Source organism: Ambystoma mexicanum, chromosome 7p, assembly GCF_040938575.1.
Source record: "Ambystoma mexicanum isolate Mex_15411 chromosome 7p, UKY_AmexF1_1, whole genome shotgun sequence".
Lineage (NCBI taxonomy): Eukaryota > Metazoa > Chordata > Amphibia > Caudata > Ambystomatidae > Ambystoma > Ambystoma mexicanum.
Genome location: NC_090939.1, coordinates 7,322,427 through 7,339,934, shown reverse-complemented (window position 1 = coordinate 7,339,934; position 17,508 = coordinate 7,322,427). Strand labels below are relative to the sequence as shown.

At 46.4% G+C, this 17,508-nt stretch overlaps 1 protein-coding gene across 3 annotated transcripts in view; it reads right to left on the bottom strand.

Annotated features, from left to right (window-relative positions):
- Positions 1 to 322: 322 nt before the first annotated feature.
- Positions 323 to 17,508, bottom strand: part of UBASH3A (ubiquitin associated and SH3 domain containing A) — a 368,437-nt gene continuing 351,251 nt past the window's right edge. For all 3 annotated transcript variants that reach the window (XM_069635649.1, XM_069635648.1, XM_069635650.1), the window contains 2 exons: positions 7,123 to 7,232; positions 323 to 808 (listed from right to left, as the gene is read on the bottom strand). In XM_069635649.1, coding sequence (XP_069491750.1) covers positions 680 to 808; positions 7,123 to 7,232 — 239 coding nt within the window. In that variant the 3' untranslated portion in view covers positions 323 to 679. The remainder of the gene's footprint in view (positions 809 to 7,122; positions 7,233 to 17,508) is intronic.

Sequence of the window (17,508 nt, the reverse complement as noted above, 5' to 3'; positions counted from 1 at the left end):
CATTTAGGAGAACCGCTCGCTAAGTGGGGTGGGGGGTGACCAATGCCCTGGGTGCTTGACTCCAGCCCGGGGACGCAGTGTGTAGAGCAGCACGGATAATAGAGGGTGGAGGGCTGCGCTATATTACAGTCAAGCAGCCAGAGCTATGCCCGATCAGTGGAAACTGTGGTACAGGTGGAGCGCCTATACAATTGCTCCAAATCAAGACCCCTACTGTATGTATAGGCATTACCATGTACACAAAATGTGCATCCCGAGCCCCACAGAGCCGGCTCGCCCTGTCCCCCACAACACATATGTAGTTAAAGCAAAATGCAGTCCATTTTTTTCATTTGTAGGATTTTATTTCTGTACATCCTTCTTTCTTTGACTTTATTTTTAAACCTATGTGTGATATAAAATGGAGAGCCACTGGTGCTCAATCTCTTGTAATAGTTCTCAAAACCAGAGTCTAAATGTTATTGCGACAATATGTCAGTTAAAACACCCAATCATATTGCCCAAGTGAATAGAAACATTCCTGCAGCTGAATGGCCAGAAGGAAAGGGTTAACTGAAGATGGGCAGCACTGAGGCCAGACTGCAGCTCCTGCTGCAGAGGCCGCGCGCCCATGACCCGCTTCAAGGGTGGCATCGCAGAATGCCTGCATGGTGGGCTGCCGCTGCGTGCTCCGAGAGGATCAGATGATCGTCTTCCAGTGGAAGGCCGAGTTGGATCCATGGGTCAAGGCCTTCACCGGCGGCTCCGCCATTTGCCAACTGCCCTCATCCTTGTTCTCCACACAGCAGCACATGGCCAGGGAGGGCACCTGTATGGAGATGAAGGCAAGGTCAACATAGAGGCTAGAGATAATAGCAGGCAAGGTCACCATAGAGGACAGAGATAATAGCTGTCAAGGTCAACATAGAGGACAGAGATAATAGCAGGCAAGGGCAACATACAGGACAGAGATAATAGCAGGCAAGGTCACCATAGAGGACAGAGGTAATAGCAGGCAAGGTCAACATAGAGGACAGAGATAATAGCAGGCAAGGGCAACATACAGGACAGAGATAATAGCAGGCAAGGTCAACATAGAGTACAGAGATAATAGCAGGCAAGTTCAACATAGAGGATAGAGATATTAGCGGGCATGGTCACCATAGAGGACAGAGATAATAGCAGACAAGGTCAACATAGAGGACAGAGATAATAGCAGACAAGGGCAACATACAGGACAGAGATAATAGCAGGCAAGGTCAATATAGAGGACAGAGATAATAGCAGGCAAGGTCACCATAGAGGACAGAGATAATAGCAGGCAAGGTCAACATAGAGGGCAGAGATAATAGCAGGCAAGGTCAACATAGAGGGCAGAGATAATGGCTGGAAAGGTCACCATAGAGGACAGAGATTATAACAGGCAAGGTCACCATAGAGGACAGAGATATTAGCAGGCAAGGTCAACATAGAGGATAGAGATATTAGCACAGCCTTAGGACATGCAGATGTCATAGGTATGATGTAATGCCCAGGACGTGACACTGTGAATAGGATCCTGAGCAGGAAAGCAATGCATCACAGAGGGGGTGGAGATGTGAGAAGGGGGGTGCGGCTTACTGACTAAGTTGTTGACCTTGAACTTGGAGGCCCTGTCACCCAACAAATTGAGTGGTGATCCCTAGCGTGCCTGTGAAACTCAAACATAGTTTGAATCCAGTAGCCGCATCTTCTGCAAAGAGGCCCACATAAAATAGAACAGTTTGGTTTGGGCTCCTTTGGAGCCCCCTAACAAGAACATTTGGCTGACTCTTCGGTAGCAAAGGAGCTTCGCCTTCCGGCACATGCAAGAGCAGACGGACAACTAGGGGATATTTTCTACGATCAAGGGTTTCATCTTAAGATCACCCCTTGAAATCAAATCCAGGAGCATAGATCAGAACTCATGAGAAATATTCCAATATCACCGGTGGGAGAAACAATCCTGGGAGGGCATTTGAATCTGGTGAGGAGTAACGTAGATCCAAAGGGGATCTCTCCTGGACCAAGCTGCCTCCCGGGATTTAGGAGTATACAGTGGGATTGCAAAATCTATGGAAGAAACAATATCCAAACATGTTTCACATGACAATGACACATGCACCAGATCAGATTGTGTTTTCCGAAACATTAGATTAACAGAAACCCTTAGTAATCAGATCACAACATCTGTGAAGCTACACTCCCTACGCATGGAGAAGCTACACTCCCTGTGCATGGAGAAGCTACACTCCCTGCACATGGAGAAGCTACACTCACTGCGCATGGAGAAGCTACACTCCCTGTGCATGGAGAAGCTACACTCCCTGCGCAGCTACACTCCCTGCGAATGGAGAAGCTACACTCCCTGTGCAGCTACACTCGCTGCACACATAGAAGCTAGACTCCCTGCACATGGAGAAGCTACACTCCATGGACATGGAGAAGCTACACTCCCTGCGCTTGGAGAAGCTACACTCCCTGCGCATGGAGAAGCTACACTCCCTGCGCATGGAGACGCATCCTTCAAGCCGATGATGGAGCCATGTTCAAAGGCCGGACTCATCGACAGGAACCAAGGAAGCAGATCACAGCACATAAAGAAACAGCTGGGATTCCTTTAAGGCTTTTCTAAGAGGTAAAAATGTTCATCACACCTCAGCACACGCACCAAAACCAAACGTACAGCATGCATGCCTCCACACAAGGCCACCAACATTCCGCCTGCGCTTTCCACCGTTCCCTCACATGTGCACTCATCAATGCACGTTCCATCGTTGCCCACCCCACAGACATCAGAGACTTCATCACCAACACTAACCTAGGCATCCTAGCAGTTACTGAAACCTGGCTTCACCCAACCACAGGCGCTGCCCTTACCATCGCCGTGCCAATACTCGATTCTGCGCAGCGATCGCCTAACGCGCAAAGGAGGTGGAGCGTCCTCATCTACAGACACACCCTGGCACTCAGACCCACCCCTTCCACAGCGCCCACAACGTGTGACCTTCTCAGCACTAAATGAACACTATCTCCAACCACTGCCATCATCTTCCATGTCATATGCTGCCCGCCAGGCCCAGTCAAAACCTACGACAATGGCATTGCGCAACTCCTAAGTACAAGCATCAAACACACTTCTAAAGTCCTGCTCCTCAGAGACTTAAACCTGGGTTATCGCGACCAACTAGACAAAGATGCCACATCCTCTGCAACCCGGTTATCCTTGCTTGGCTTCTCCCAACACACATCAAGCCCTACCCACCATCTAGACAGATCCCTGGACTGGGTCGCAGATCCCTGGACTGGGTCACAGATCCCAATCATAACATCACTAATTTTGCCCTCTCCCCTGCTCTATGGACCGACCACCACACCGTCTCGTTCACAATGCCTATTACACCTGCCATAACTACACCCTCCCCCCTAGTCCCCTGGCACTTGCCAGATGCTCTTATAACCTGACCAAAGAGCCCCTCATCCCTATCCTTACAGCTGACCAATCCCTTTCCCCTGCCATACTAGCTTTGAGTCCTTCGGAGCTGGTTGACACCTACAACTCACTGATACAACTGGCCATAAAGGCCATCGCCCCTCTTAAGCTCTGCAGAGTTAAACTTACTACACATGTCAACTCATGGTATACACCTGCTCTCCGAACCAGGCACATCACTAAACGTGCTTTTGAAAGCAGCTGGCAAAGAAATTGCCCACCCATTAACAAAGACAACTTCTCAACGATTTCAGAGAGTACAAACAGGCTATCCTCACAGCCGAAGCTACCACCATTTCCAACATGATTGCCAAATCCCAATCCCACTTATGCAAGCTATTCTCAAATCCACTAGAGCTTCAATCTGCCATGACAACAAATACAACTATCACCAAAGACAACACTTAGCGCCAAAACATTCAAGATGCTATCACGAACAAAATCTCCACCCTCCAGGCGAAAATTGACACGAAGTAAGTATCCATTCTTGCCAAAGAACACAAACCTGCTCCAGACAGCCTCTTGCCCCCTGCCCCCTCCACACCCACCAGCACACGCTTCAAACCCATCACAGAAGCCGACACATCCTCTCCCATTGCAGGTCTAAAACCGCCTCACAGGTGAATCCTGCCCAGCACCTCTAATCAAGGACTGTGCTTCAGCCCTCACCCCGATCATCACTGCTGTCATCAACTCCTCTTTTGCTAGCAGTTCCCTCCCCCCACTCTGAAAGAAGCATGGATCTCTCTAGACCCACCAGTCCCCACCAACTACAGACCCATCACCACAGTGCCTTTCCTTCTGAATATTTAGGACCACGCGGCATACGTTCCAATACAAGCCCAACTAGAACTACATAAGATCCTAAGTTCACACCAGTCAGGTTTCTGCCCAGGCCATGGCACTGAGTCTTCCCTTCTGGACCTCAAAAACCAGTTGGATGACGTCTGACATGCTGGCGACCTGCTTGATCTTACGGCAGTGTTTGATTTAGACAATCACCAAACACTCTGCCACCACCTCAATACTACCGCTAACTTCTCTCCCGTGGCTACCAAATGCATTGCTTAATTTCTAGCCGATCGAATGGCCCGTGTCTATGCAGGAAGCGCAGCCACCCTCCCTACACATGTCCCATTCGGTGTGCCACAAGGCTCCTGTGTTTCACCAACACTCTACAACATCTCTATAAAGCCCCTCTTTGACCTTCTGAACTCCCAGGGTATATCATACACTAACGATGCCGATGATACCCAAATTCTCATCCCTCTGTCTGGCCACTATGATCAAGACTCCAGCCACATCAACCTCTTACCTTGTACAGAGAATTTGAAAGATCAATTCTCTCAGACCTACCAGACTACAGTACAGCCACAGACTTGCTACCTCGTGGCTCAACTGCACCAAAGCTGGTGGCTCCAGCTTCCCTGTCACTGCTGCCAAACTGTGGAACGACCTTCGTCTCCACCTTTGATCTGAGCCCCGATACTGGCCGCTCAGAAGATGTTGCAAAACTATGCTCTTTAAGTAACTTTAACCCATGTACACTGTACCTTCCTCGCACCTCCTTCCCTCTCCCCACTGCTCCCCTCCCTTCTCTCCCCCACCTACGCAATAGTGCCTCGATGCTTAAGGGTTTTGTGCACTCTACACATGCAAAAATAAATAAAAACAAATTAATTAAAAATTATTACAGCGAGGCTTGTTCCCATAGAGCCTTGCTGAAAGAAAGAAATTAAGTCAAACTATTGCACAAAATGTTAAGACTGAAATAAACTGTGCATAAAACAATTCTGGCTAGAGTGGCACCCAATGACGGATAGGACTGTATACTCACTAATGAAAATGACACAAATGTTTATATAAATTCAATTTAAAACCACATTTAAAACAACATAGGAACCAAAAACAAAGGCTCTTCAGTGGTTTTACCACACACTATATATACATGAACCTAAGAATGACGATCTACGAGTATAGGGTGCGCTGAGTGTTTCGCTTGGTTCATGCAGCACCGCACACATCTGGGCAGCAACATCTGTTTGGGAAATATCTTTCTACTCATGCGCCTTTGTTGCGCTCTTCCCTTGCAGCCGCCTTTCAGCGCTATACCCAAATAATGGCTGTGCAATCCTGGGAGGTCTATCATGCATAGCTCATGGGAATGGTGTCACCCTGACCCTGGGAAAACCTGCTGCAATGGTGAGGCGGGATATACTTTATGATCCTGAGTGGATGGAGGTGGGGCAGTTAGGGGGTCAAGGTTATGAACTGTTGGTTCAAGGGACCTTGAGGGACATCTACCTGTCAATGTCGACTATCGCCCACCCGGTGTTACCTGATTCTTGCAGTGCGCAGTACACGATGGCCGCCGAACACCGACTTGAGCAGGTATCTTTTTCCAAAGAGCAGGTAGTTTGGCTCTTCTCTCAGATAAAGATTTAGAGACTCCCAGTGTCCTGGGACCTGTGCAATAGGGATCAATTGATCTTTCATTGCCGGCTTGCCCAGGTCTTTCTAAATCAGAAGTTGCTAATTGGTGCACAGGTGGGAGCCAATTTCCGTTGCGTATCCTGGGTCTTTGCACTACTAGGCCTTGTGCTTGGTGCAGAGGAACTTAAATGTAAACCTGTTCTCCAGCTGAACCTCCTGAAAGCTGTTTAAGGGATTTGTTTTGGCTCTGGCTTTTTCTAGTTCAGGCCACACTGGTCTGCCAGATTTTGTATTTCAGTGGGACTGGTGTAGATACAGTGCAGCGAGCCAGAGCCCTAGCCATCTTCACTAAGACAGCTACCCATGACTAGGACATTTGGCCAGAGATAGAAGAGTGTAGCTCCTCGCCTTCCACTGGCTCCTCCACCTGTTCATTGAGGTGTAAGCAAGGCAAAGGACACTATTAAAATAAGCCTGTACTAGACAGGCTTAAGTCGCAGTATTATAAACAGCGTGGGAAAGTATCTTCAAAATCTATGATCCTTCCTCAAATTCTGATACATGCTACCCTTGTTGCGGGGGCACAATCACCTGCTGCCTTTTAGCTGTGATAATGCACTTAAGAGGAACATACACTCAAAATGGCCAATCCTCAGGTTTTAGATTTTGTTCAAGACGGCCTATCCTTTCTTGTCCATCCTTCCATTTTTCCTTCTTTCCTAATGCACCTTGGCAGTTTCCTTGCAAGAAGCCTGCAAAGCCTCTCCTGTGTATGCACTGGCAGGAAATGGGGGCAGGAAATGGGGGTGGGGGTTATCTGCCCCAGATCGAGATTCCTCCAGGGGCTCGGGGGTGCTGCTGGACAGATTCTGGGAGGATGGCTGTCCACTATTGAACTTGAATGTTGCAAGTGTCCTTATGGGAGGGCTGGGGTCGTCCTCAGCCTAGACTCTGGATTTAAAGAGACAAGCTGGACCTAGAAACCAAGGTGCCCACTGGGCTGAGAAGATCCGGCCTCATCTAAAGTCTCGTTTTAAATCCTTACTCAAGCCAAATCGATCACAGCTTGACTGGAACCAAGAGCCCTCACCAATAAGCTCAATCTCACGGAGTCTCTTGGGTTATTGCTTGAGAACTCTATGTTTCTGTTTAAAATGAGATCTTCAAATGTACAGTCTTTTTCTGAGAGCCCCTCTTACCTTTCGAACCATCTGAGCAAAATCAGCGCTGTCTTTGGGTGGAAGCCTTAACAGCGGTCGTGTGAGAGCATCCAGAGCAGATCCATGGCCCACGATGAGGATATCTCCAGCTGCACAAGGAGACCAGGAAGGAAATAAATAATGTCATAATGAACATTCAAAAGTAACTCACGTCTTACAGGGTGGGGCATGTTAGGAGGGTTGGACTTGGAAAAGCCAACCTAGGGTTAAGCACGGTTATTCACAACCACAGATGAGCAAAGCACCAAGCCACTAAGGAAGAAGGAGGAACACTTGTGTGGTCCGGTTAACGCTTAGCAGAAATAGTAAGTAAACATAGCTGCACAGGTAAGTTATACAAATGATATTATATGATATCATGAGTCATTTAAAACGCGCCTGTACACAAGTGTTGCTAGGCGCGACAAGGCAAGGTAGGGATACATAGGGAGGACAAACAAACAATCTTACTAGGCCTTGTGTCAATAAGATCACGCAAGTGCAGGATGGAGAGGTAGAGGAGAAGTGCCGGAAGGAGAGAAGGTGGACGAAGTGCGGTCAGGGCAGCATTGTTCTGCCTAAGTACACCCGTGGGAGCCGGCTCAGGGTAGTGCAAGGAGGAAGAGGACTGTAGGGTTACAGATACAACTCCTAAGTGCACGGAGGCCCGGAGGAAGGCACCCAGTCAGCACTGCAGACAGGTGGGTCAACAAGGGAGAGAAAGAAAGAAAGCAGAAACAAAAACGAAGGTCTTGAGCTACTTCCGGACCCTGGGGTGGTCCTGCTCGAGTTTGAGAAGGGCAGGGAGGCCATTACAGAGGGAGGCCCCTGCAGAGAAGAGAGATCTTGAGCTGCGAAGAGTTACGAGGTGCGGCTTGATTCAGAAACTCTTTGCTGTTGCTGCTGCTGGCGTATGCTTGTACGTCTAATACGCTGAAAGGTGCTTTCCTCCAATGGCTCCAGTGTACTGTTCTCGCTGTTGGTGGAAGATGCGACCTCGGCCGTGCTGACTGCGCGAGCGGAGTGGGCTGTGCAGGCCGTGGGCAGTTTGAGAGCGTAAAGCAGGCTGGAGATGACCTGCTGACCGGCGGAGGAGTGCGGATACTGCCCCTTCACTTCAGCAGAGAACAGGACTGGATACCACTGGTGAGGGGAGAGTTGAGGGTTATTCATTGCCGGCTGGCGGTGCCAACCTTGCAGCGACAGTTGAGCTTTGTTATTTGAACTGCTGAAGTTGAATCACTATTATCTGCTACTGCTGGACATTGTCTCTTCTTTTGCATCTTTGAGTGGTGACTGCAGATTTTAGCTCTTTGAGCCGCTGATGCTGAACTACAGCTACCTGCTACTTTAGCCAGTCTTCCCCCCCTTGCGCTTGAGAGCAGTGACTTTGGAGATTTACCCTTTGAGCGACTGGCGCTGAACTCTTATTATTTGCAATTGGTGCGTGTGGCATCTCTTTAGCCGCTGTCTGTTTAAGTAAAAGAGGTGATTACTACTGGTATACTTCGATCTCTGATACTATAATAGCCCTTTATTGTGCTAATATTCATGAAGTTGCGTAGCAAACTCAAAGCTGGGAAGAAGCATTGCAATAATGGTGCTTTAAGAAATACTGGTGATGTAAGTACACAGACTGTTGCACCAAAGGAAAATAAGATAACAGATTTTTTCAAGGCCAAGCTACAGTGGCAGACATTCATGAGGAACCTCGATCTGTGGTGAAGGCCTTAGCAGAAGCGGTTTTAAATTGCGCCGATTTTGACAATAATAACTCACTGCTTAACCTGTGCTACAGTCTTGAGGGCCAGATTGCAAATTTGGAGCAAAATAAACTTATGACTAATGCACAGGTTGATGTAGAGAGCGGGCTGGGGGAAACAGTTGACCTGGTTATAATTGTTGAAAATGCTGTACTTCCCATCCTCTTGCCCCCACCTTCTCTACCTCCTACTCCTCCCCCCTTTCTTCTAATCCAGATAGACTCTCCTGCACCTCTCGACTAAGTGTTCTGGCTGACAGGTCTATAGAGTCCAGTACTGGTACTAGAGAACAGTCTGTGCTGTCAGCTGATGGAACCTTGGCAAACTGTAGCTTTAAGCAACAAGTTAAGGATATTGAGGCAAATAATATTGCCACTAGCTTTGCGCTTAAAATCCTACTGAAATTGTGCCACAATATACTATGTATAGCTGAAAAGAATATGAGTTTCCTAAACTGAATGGTGATGGATAACGGTGGTGTTGGTAGTTTAGATAACCATTGGCCCCCATCAGCTAAGAGGATGTTGGATATACAAAGTGACGCAATCTCAGCTACGGTTAATCTGGAATCAACGCTGGTAGAGATTCTAGCAGGCGATGAGTCAGAGGAAAATTAAAACTGCCAACTATCTAAAAGAGAAATGCGTAGGAAAACAAGGGGAACATGGCTCCTAATAGTAAATCTCTGGTGCCTGAAGTGGTTGAGGTAGCGCAAGTGCTTCCCCCACTGTGAAGTTTCCCAAGCGTAATCTGACCAAAAGGGCAAGAAAGCGGATGGCCAGGAAAGCAAAAAAAAATGGCGCTTAAATCTGGAAACCTAATTTCCTGGCTGGTTGTTGCAACAAATCCTAATGACAAGAAACCGGAGAAGGCTAACTCGTTGTATAGTCTAAGCGATTTGGAATCGGAAGAGATGGACTCCCCCAATGATATTAGCATAGTTTCCTCTGAAGCCTCTAACCCTGAATCTGAGACTGCTAGAAGCAGTCCTCCTGGACACCCTCCAATGATTGGAAAGGTAGGAGGAGACACATTTAACAGAAAAAAATTTCAAATGCCCAAAACATCTTTTACCATCTCTGCGGGATGGAAAAGATTAAAGAAGCCCATAAACCGAAGTCTACTACTTGAGATTCTTTATTCTCAACTCTCACTGAGATTAGTGAAAAGCAGTGACTTCAAGTTTGTGGAACCTCTTTCAATGACCCTGACCAAAGTGCACTGCTATTCTGAGGCAGTGGTCTCCCTCATTAGGATTGCAAAATCTGACTTAAAAAAAAAGGCTATGAAATTGATGCGGCCCTTGCCTCTAAGAAGCAGATTAAATTCCAAGAATCTCACAATGTGAAATCAGGGCAGGCTCCCAAGTTGAAAAATGCTGTTAATATGGACGCAGCTACCAAATCACTTTGGGAATGGCTGTGCTCCTTCTTGTCTATCATGAATAACCAGGGATGCACTAAACTAGCTATTTCTTCATGGAATACTCGTGGTCATAGCCATCTTCTTAGTAGAAATGGGTCATATCATCTATTGAGGGACTCTGAAATAATGTTCCTACAGGAGACATGGCTCCAGTCTTTGATGGCTATCCCATGTATTTCAGGATGGCAAGAAGGGGCACGTTGGGCCGGCCATTTGGTGGTCTGGCAATATTGGTGTGCAATAGTATAGGGATAGACTAGAGCACGCAAGGCGGACTAGAGTGCGTGAGTGTGTCGAGCAGACAGGAATGTGTAGGACAATCCGGAACGCCTGAAGTGAATAAAATACATAGAACGGACCTGATTGCATAGAATTGCGTGACGTACATAATATGCTTTGGAATGCAGGGAACATTTGAAAGGGCATATATCATACCACACCCCACGCTTACTCTCTTCTTTACATCACCACTTAACTAGAACACAGAGATACTATGACACCATTCGGTATAACTGTTCTCATATCAACATCTCCCGCTCACTCCCCATCACTCTAAGTAATCACTGCTGGTAACACACCCCCCCAGCCAGGCGTTCTCCTCAGGCCTAACGCAGCCACATTCGGTCTGGATAAATCCTGCCAGAGCGAACACATACTCCTGATCTCTCAACCACCACACCTACCGCTAAGAAGCAGTTACCACACGAATTCCGCACAAGCTGCACACATACCGGGTGCGCACACGCACCTTAGGACTCTCTCTACTCTCTCTACTGACCCGAACTTCGGTTCCCAAGGGCGTTCAACCTACCAGCGCCTTCAGACCATACCAATGGTATATAAGGTGCTATATAAATGCAAAATAACAATAACAATAGCATATCCTCTTTGGAACTCAGTTATGTGGATAGTTGTCCTTATACATTAATGGTTGAAATTTGTATAGAGGGGGGGGGACAAAAATAACTTTGATACATATATATGATCCCCCTGGTGACTGCCATACTTTGGATATACAACTTAAAATGTTTCAGTCTCTTGCTGAAAATCATGATGATGATGATGATGAGACTAATGTTCTATTAGGCGGAGATCTGAATGCCAATAATGTTTATGATTGCATTAATATGGAAGAACATGGGAAAGCCAGAGATTCTAATCTTAAATCTGAAAGGTGAGGACTTTTATTGCTGATGTCGGCCTGTACATGGCAAATGGTGTTAATAGAGGAAAGCTTGGACTTGAAACAACATGGTCTAATGGATAACAAAACTCTACCATTGACTATATTCTTCTTAATGCCTCGCTTTTTGAACATGTGTCACAATTTATAGTTCAACCTACCTCTTTTAGTGATCATTCTATACTAACTTGTATGTTGAAGGTAAAGTCCTTGGGACTAATCTGGTAGACAAGGTTGGAGAAGTAGAGGTACTGGGTAATGGAAATCGATTGGGATGGTCTGATCGGAAATTTAAAAAAGCTAATAGTTGGTGCAAATGCCTGCTGCTTAAGGACATGACTAAGATGATTGCACGTGAGGTTGTTGGTTGGATTGCGACCTGTACGCATGCCTTGATGCCTACGGGATGTAAACAGCCCCCTTCTCATGTTGCCGCTTATGATAAAATAATCAATGCAGAAAAGAAAAAGATGCGCAAAGCGATCAAAGCTACTGGGCACAGTAATTCCCAGCTTCCCTGCTACGCCCTGGAAAAGCGGAAAATACGGAACAAATACAGGAACTGGCTCTCCAGATATAGAGCCTCCACTGATGACATCTGCTGGCAAGCTACGGGCAACATTCTCCTGACAGGTGATACGAAAAAGCTACGGGCAACATTCTCCTGACAGGTGATACGAAAAAGCTACGGGCAACATTCTCCTGACAGGTGATACGAAAAAGCTACGGGCAACATTCTCCTGACAGGTGATACGAAAAAGCTCTGGGCAAATTTCAGAAAACTGTCTGGGAAAATTAATCAAGGGTTAGCCTGCTGTATTGACAGCAAAACTTGTGTTCCACATCTTGAGAACAAATATAAGAGTGAATCTTCCGGGATGGTAAAAAAACCCATCAAGAACTTTATGCTGAAATGTGATGATGTTATTGACATAATTAAGAAATTAAAAACATCTCGCGCCCCTGGACCGGATGGTCTATGCAATATCATCACCAAGCAGAATCCGTTCACTTGTGCTGATACTTTGCTCATTATCTTTAGTAAAATACTTGATATTGCTGTTCTACCTGATTCCTGGAACACATATATTTCAATCTCTATTTTTAAGAGTGGAAAACGTAACATGCCTGCAAATTACTGATTACTTGAATTTACCGATGTTCCCAGTAAAATATTTTGCACATTAGTTCTTTGTGAAATAAATCTCTGGATAGCAAATAATAACATCCTTGATAAGGCCCAAACTGGGTTTCGCAAGGGCTATTCTACGATTGACAATGTTTTACTGGTAAATACATTAGTAGAGCAGGCTCACATTGAATCGGAACTACCTCTTTATATTCTGTATGTTGATTTCTCCTCAGCCTTCAATATGATTCTAAGAGGCCGGCTATGGGAGAAACTGGAGGCTATGGGTATGCCGCCCATTTATTATATATATGCAGACTGATGTATGAGAATAATACCACCAGAGTAAGATTGAACAATGTGGGACTAATGTTTAATTTAATATCTATTAAGCGGGGTGTGCGACAAGGCTGTACATTGGCGCCAATGTTCTTTAATCTATTCATGGCACTGCAAGATTTTCATTGGAAAAATGAATGCTTTTCCTAGGATTGCAAACACCAAATTGGACTGGATCTGCTATGCAGACGACATTGTTATTTTTGATAACACTTATGTCGGGATCTGCAATAGTGCCAGGGCTGTCTGCTGTTATGCGGATAAGAATGGTCTTAAAATCAATATTACTAGACCCCAATTTATGGCCATTGGGGCTGGGCAAAGTAATAGGATGACTATTCCTTGCAATATAGGGCTCATCAAATGAGTTGATGCCTACATATATCTGGGCTATGAGGTAGTGTCTGGAAAGAGGTAGGCGAATAACAATGTACAGGAGAATAAGCGGGCTAAGGTTCTCTCTACTCTTGGAAGAGTATTGGCATTTTTTTTAAAAACTGCAGGATACAGCCTATGTGGAACCCGCACCATTTACAGAGAGAAATTAGTGTCTGCTTTTCCATATGGCCTTGAGGCTTCATACTGTGATGGGTCTAAGTGGGCAGAAAAATTGAAGGGTTGATATGGCGTAAAATAATGGGGCTAAGCAACTACCCTCCTATTGAGGCAATTAGGCTTGAGGTGGGCCTTATTTCCCTCTCTACCCTGATTAACCTGAATAGAGCAAAGCTCTATATTAAGATTATGTTCTCTTCACCAGACTCCTTTCTTACGATCCTTCGCTTACCGTTGGAGGCTAGCATCAATGTGGCTATGCTGGACACCGAGGTGGGAATAGCACCAATGTGGCTATGCTGGACACCGAGGTGGGAATAGCACCAATGTGGCTATGCTGGACACCGAAGTGGGAATAGCACCAATGTGGCTTTGCTGGACACCGAGGTCGGAATATGGTGAAGGCGCAATGTTGAAATCCTTGAAAAATGTGGCAGAGAAGCAAGACTGGGTAAACAGCCACGAAAAAGTTGCTAGTATGAAATCTTTAAGCCACTTTTCAAGGATGTCTTTTAATTATAAGGAGCCACAAGAATATCTAAAGCTCCTTCCATCCTTGATAACGCGGAGGCTGTTCATGAACATCCGTCTTAACCGTCTTGATGTCCTTGAAGTCAACGGGGCATGGATTGGAATGCCAGCTCACGAAAGAACCTAATAGAGACAGCAAGACATGTGCTTACAAATTGCTGAGTGATGAAATCCATCTATGCTTATTACTACTTTGTAAAAGATCTGGATGATATAACCCATGAATACTTCTGGTTAAATTGTTTGTCTGGATATAGTCGTAGTAGGATCATCACTATAACACAAGTTGGAAATGTGTAAATAAGCAACTACGGAAATTTGAAAGTGACGTGAGACTATTGGAGGAACTAAGTAAAAGCCTTTGCTCCTAAATTTGAACATACCTCATATGCTATGTGATGAATATAGGATCCATTTATGTGTGATTTGTGCCTTGGGATTCGATTGATGCCTAATGAAATTCTTTTTACTACCACTACAAATGGGCCCTCTTAGATGAATTGTTCTGTATTGGTATTGTACTAAGGATATGCAAATGTGTTCTATACTGTTGCTCGATATCCTTTTTATATAATTTTGATATTGTTAATATGCAGTTTTTTTATATTTTAGTAATTTTCTTTCTTTGCTGTAATAACTTCCTGCTGCATAAGAAAATAGTAAGTGTTAATTTTCTTTTTCTTTCAAATCATTTTTATCTAAGAATGTGTTAAAGTTTGTTTATTAAACTATATATACAATTACCATCAGATTTAGAGTTATCTGAGTGAAGGGCTCAAGAAGGAAGATGTTTGGGAAGAGAAAGTTGGATGTAGTGCGGGCCCCGGCCCCAGAAAGCCCTGTGGCTGATGCAGAGGATCTTCAACTTGATCCTTGCAGCCACCGGGAGCCAGTGGAGAACATTCAGGCTGGAGAGATACGATCTCTGGTCTTGAGGCCAAGGACAAGTCTTGCAGTCCTGTTCTGGATTAGTTGCCGAGGGCAGAGAGGAGAGGAGAGAAAGGCAGGTTGGGAAAGAGGCTGTTGCAGAAGTCCAACCTAGAGAAAACCAGGGCTCTGCAGACGTTGAGCTTCGGGGGAGAAAGTGACAAAAGGAAGAATACCTCTGAGGAGGCGCAGCTGGTAGTGTGATTTCTTCAGGAGGTACGCGATGTGAGGAGAGAAGGATAGAGTGAGTCGAAGATGACCCCAAGGTTTTTTGCCTCACATGAAGTGGCAGGAAGCGGGCCCAAGAAGGGCAGACAGAGTGAAAGGAAAGCGGGAGCAGGGGTGCCAATGAGGAGGATCTCGGTCTTGCTGGCATTGAGGCAGAGATCGTTGGAGGTTCCCATTCCTGAATCGCGGATAGACAGTCACAAATGAGTGAGAGAGGGGAGGAGGCAGAGGAGAGCCTGAAGGAGAGCCGAGTGTCATCCGCATAACACTGACATTTAGAGGAGAAGGTAGAGATGAGGTGGGCCAAAGGGGCCACACAGACATTGAAAAGCTAGGATGAGAGTTTGGAGCCCTGTGGAACAGCACATGTGGAGAGAGAGGTGGTGAAGAGAAAGGACCCCATTTGGACCTGAGAAGGACAGTCCCCGAGGAAGGAGGTCAACCATGTGAGGGCCTGATCCATGATGCCCAGGTTCTCACTGAGATGATTGATCAGAATGGCATGATTGACGGTGTTGAAAGCAGAGGAAAGATCGAGGCGGATGAGGACAGAAGGCAGGCTAGAGTCAAGATTAGTGAGCAGGTCTTCACAGGTGTTGATGAGAGCAGTTTCCGTGCCTCTGTCTGCTCTGAAGACAGACTATTGGTCATGGAGACATCCAACAAATTCAGTGTGGATAGTAAGCTGGGAGATGGCCAGCTTTTTCAAGAGTTTGCCCAAGAAAGGAGTGATAGAGATCGGGCTGTAGTTTGCCAGACAGGAAGGATCGGCAGACAGCTTCTTCAGGAGGGGGGTGCACAAGGGAGTGCTTAAGGTGGAGGGGAAAATTTCAGTGGAAAAAAGTGATTACAGATATCGGCTAAAGCTGGAGCGTGTGTGTCAATGTGGTCCTTGATGATTCTGGAGGAGCAGGGGAGCACCTGCTTGGATGACATTTTCATAGATCGGACTTGTCTAGAAAACGTCATCAGGAATGATCACAGAAAAAGAGGAGAAAGGAGTAGGGGAGGGAGAGGCAGCCAGGCAGGGGCCACGAGAGGGAGAGGAAGAGGAAAGAGAGGAGAGAGAGGACAGGATGTCCTGAGTTTTAGTGGTGAATTGGGAAGCCAGAGCCATGCAAAGGGCCTGTGAGGGAACAGTAGAGGTGGAGACTGCAGTAGGATTGGCCAGCTCCTTGCAGATTTTGAAGATTTCGGCCGTGTTGTTAGAGGCCACAGAGATGCGGGCTTGGATGTAGGCTCTCTTCTTGGACAGGACAGAGAGTCTTTATTGCCTCTGGAGCAGGCGGCAGGCCAGTTTGTCAGAGGATGTGCCTCCAATTCCTAACACTATTTATTTCAATGCTACACTAAAGCACACTTGAAATGTTCCAAGGTAAGTACAAATACTTAAGTACTCACAGTTGGTAACCACTACGGGTTAAACACTACTTTAGAATTACAAGCAGTTATTCAAACAATAATTGCATTTACCAAAGTTGGGAAAAAAGGTGTTATGCACACGTCGAAACATTGACCTTCTAATTATATGACACTCAACACTATATAGCAAAGCTTCAGAACTCGAACCACACCCTATACCAAGTCTCGGGAACCATTTAGAGAGGAGGTCAGTAGTTCAGAAGGGCCCACTCTGTTAGTGCAGGTAAAGTAGTGAAGATATTGATGAGCAAAAGCAACAAGCGAAATAGGAACATAACACTATAAAGCTTAGTTGCAGGGAAAGAAGAAGTAGCAGCTGCCACCCCTGAGGTCCAAAAGGATGACCCACAGAGGTAATGACCCGGGCACCAGCGCCCTAGGCCAGCGCTAAGGTAAGCAGGACTTTGCACCCAATGCAAACTTAAAGGGGGTGGTTCAAGAGCTAGAAGTGATCTCAGGGCCCAGAGCCACTATAAAAGTTAAGAATGGTCCCAGGCGACAGTGCTTCGCCATGTGTGTCATCGTGCAGGGCCGTTGGGTTGCGAGTTTAAGGGCGATGATCACTGGTTGTCCCTATGTTCCTTTGGAGACCTTGCATGGTAAGGATGACACCCAGATTCAGTCCCACGATGAAGGGGAGCCCCTCACTGAGATCCTCACGGATTCATGTCTTGCATTCACCCAAGGCAGGGTCAGGGGGCACTCTGTCACTCGGCAGCAGGATTCTGGTCTTACAACAGACTTGTCTCCTGGCGGAGAGCAACACCGGTGATTTAGAGCATCGCCGCAGAGCCTCGTGGATGCTCCGGAAAGTTTTCAGTCGTTAGGCCGACCGGAAGTCCTTGCAACGATGGGCAGCTGCATTCAGGCCTGGCAGAGGAAAT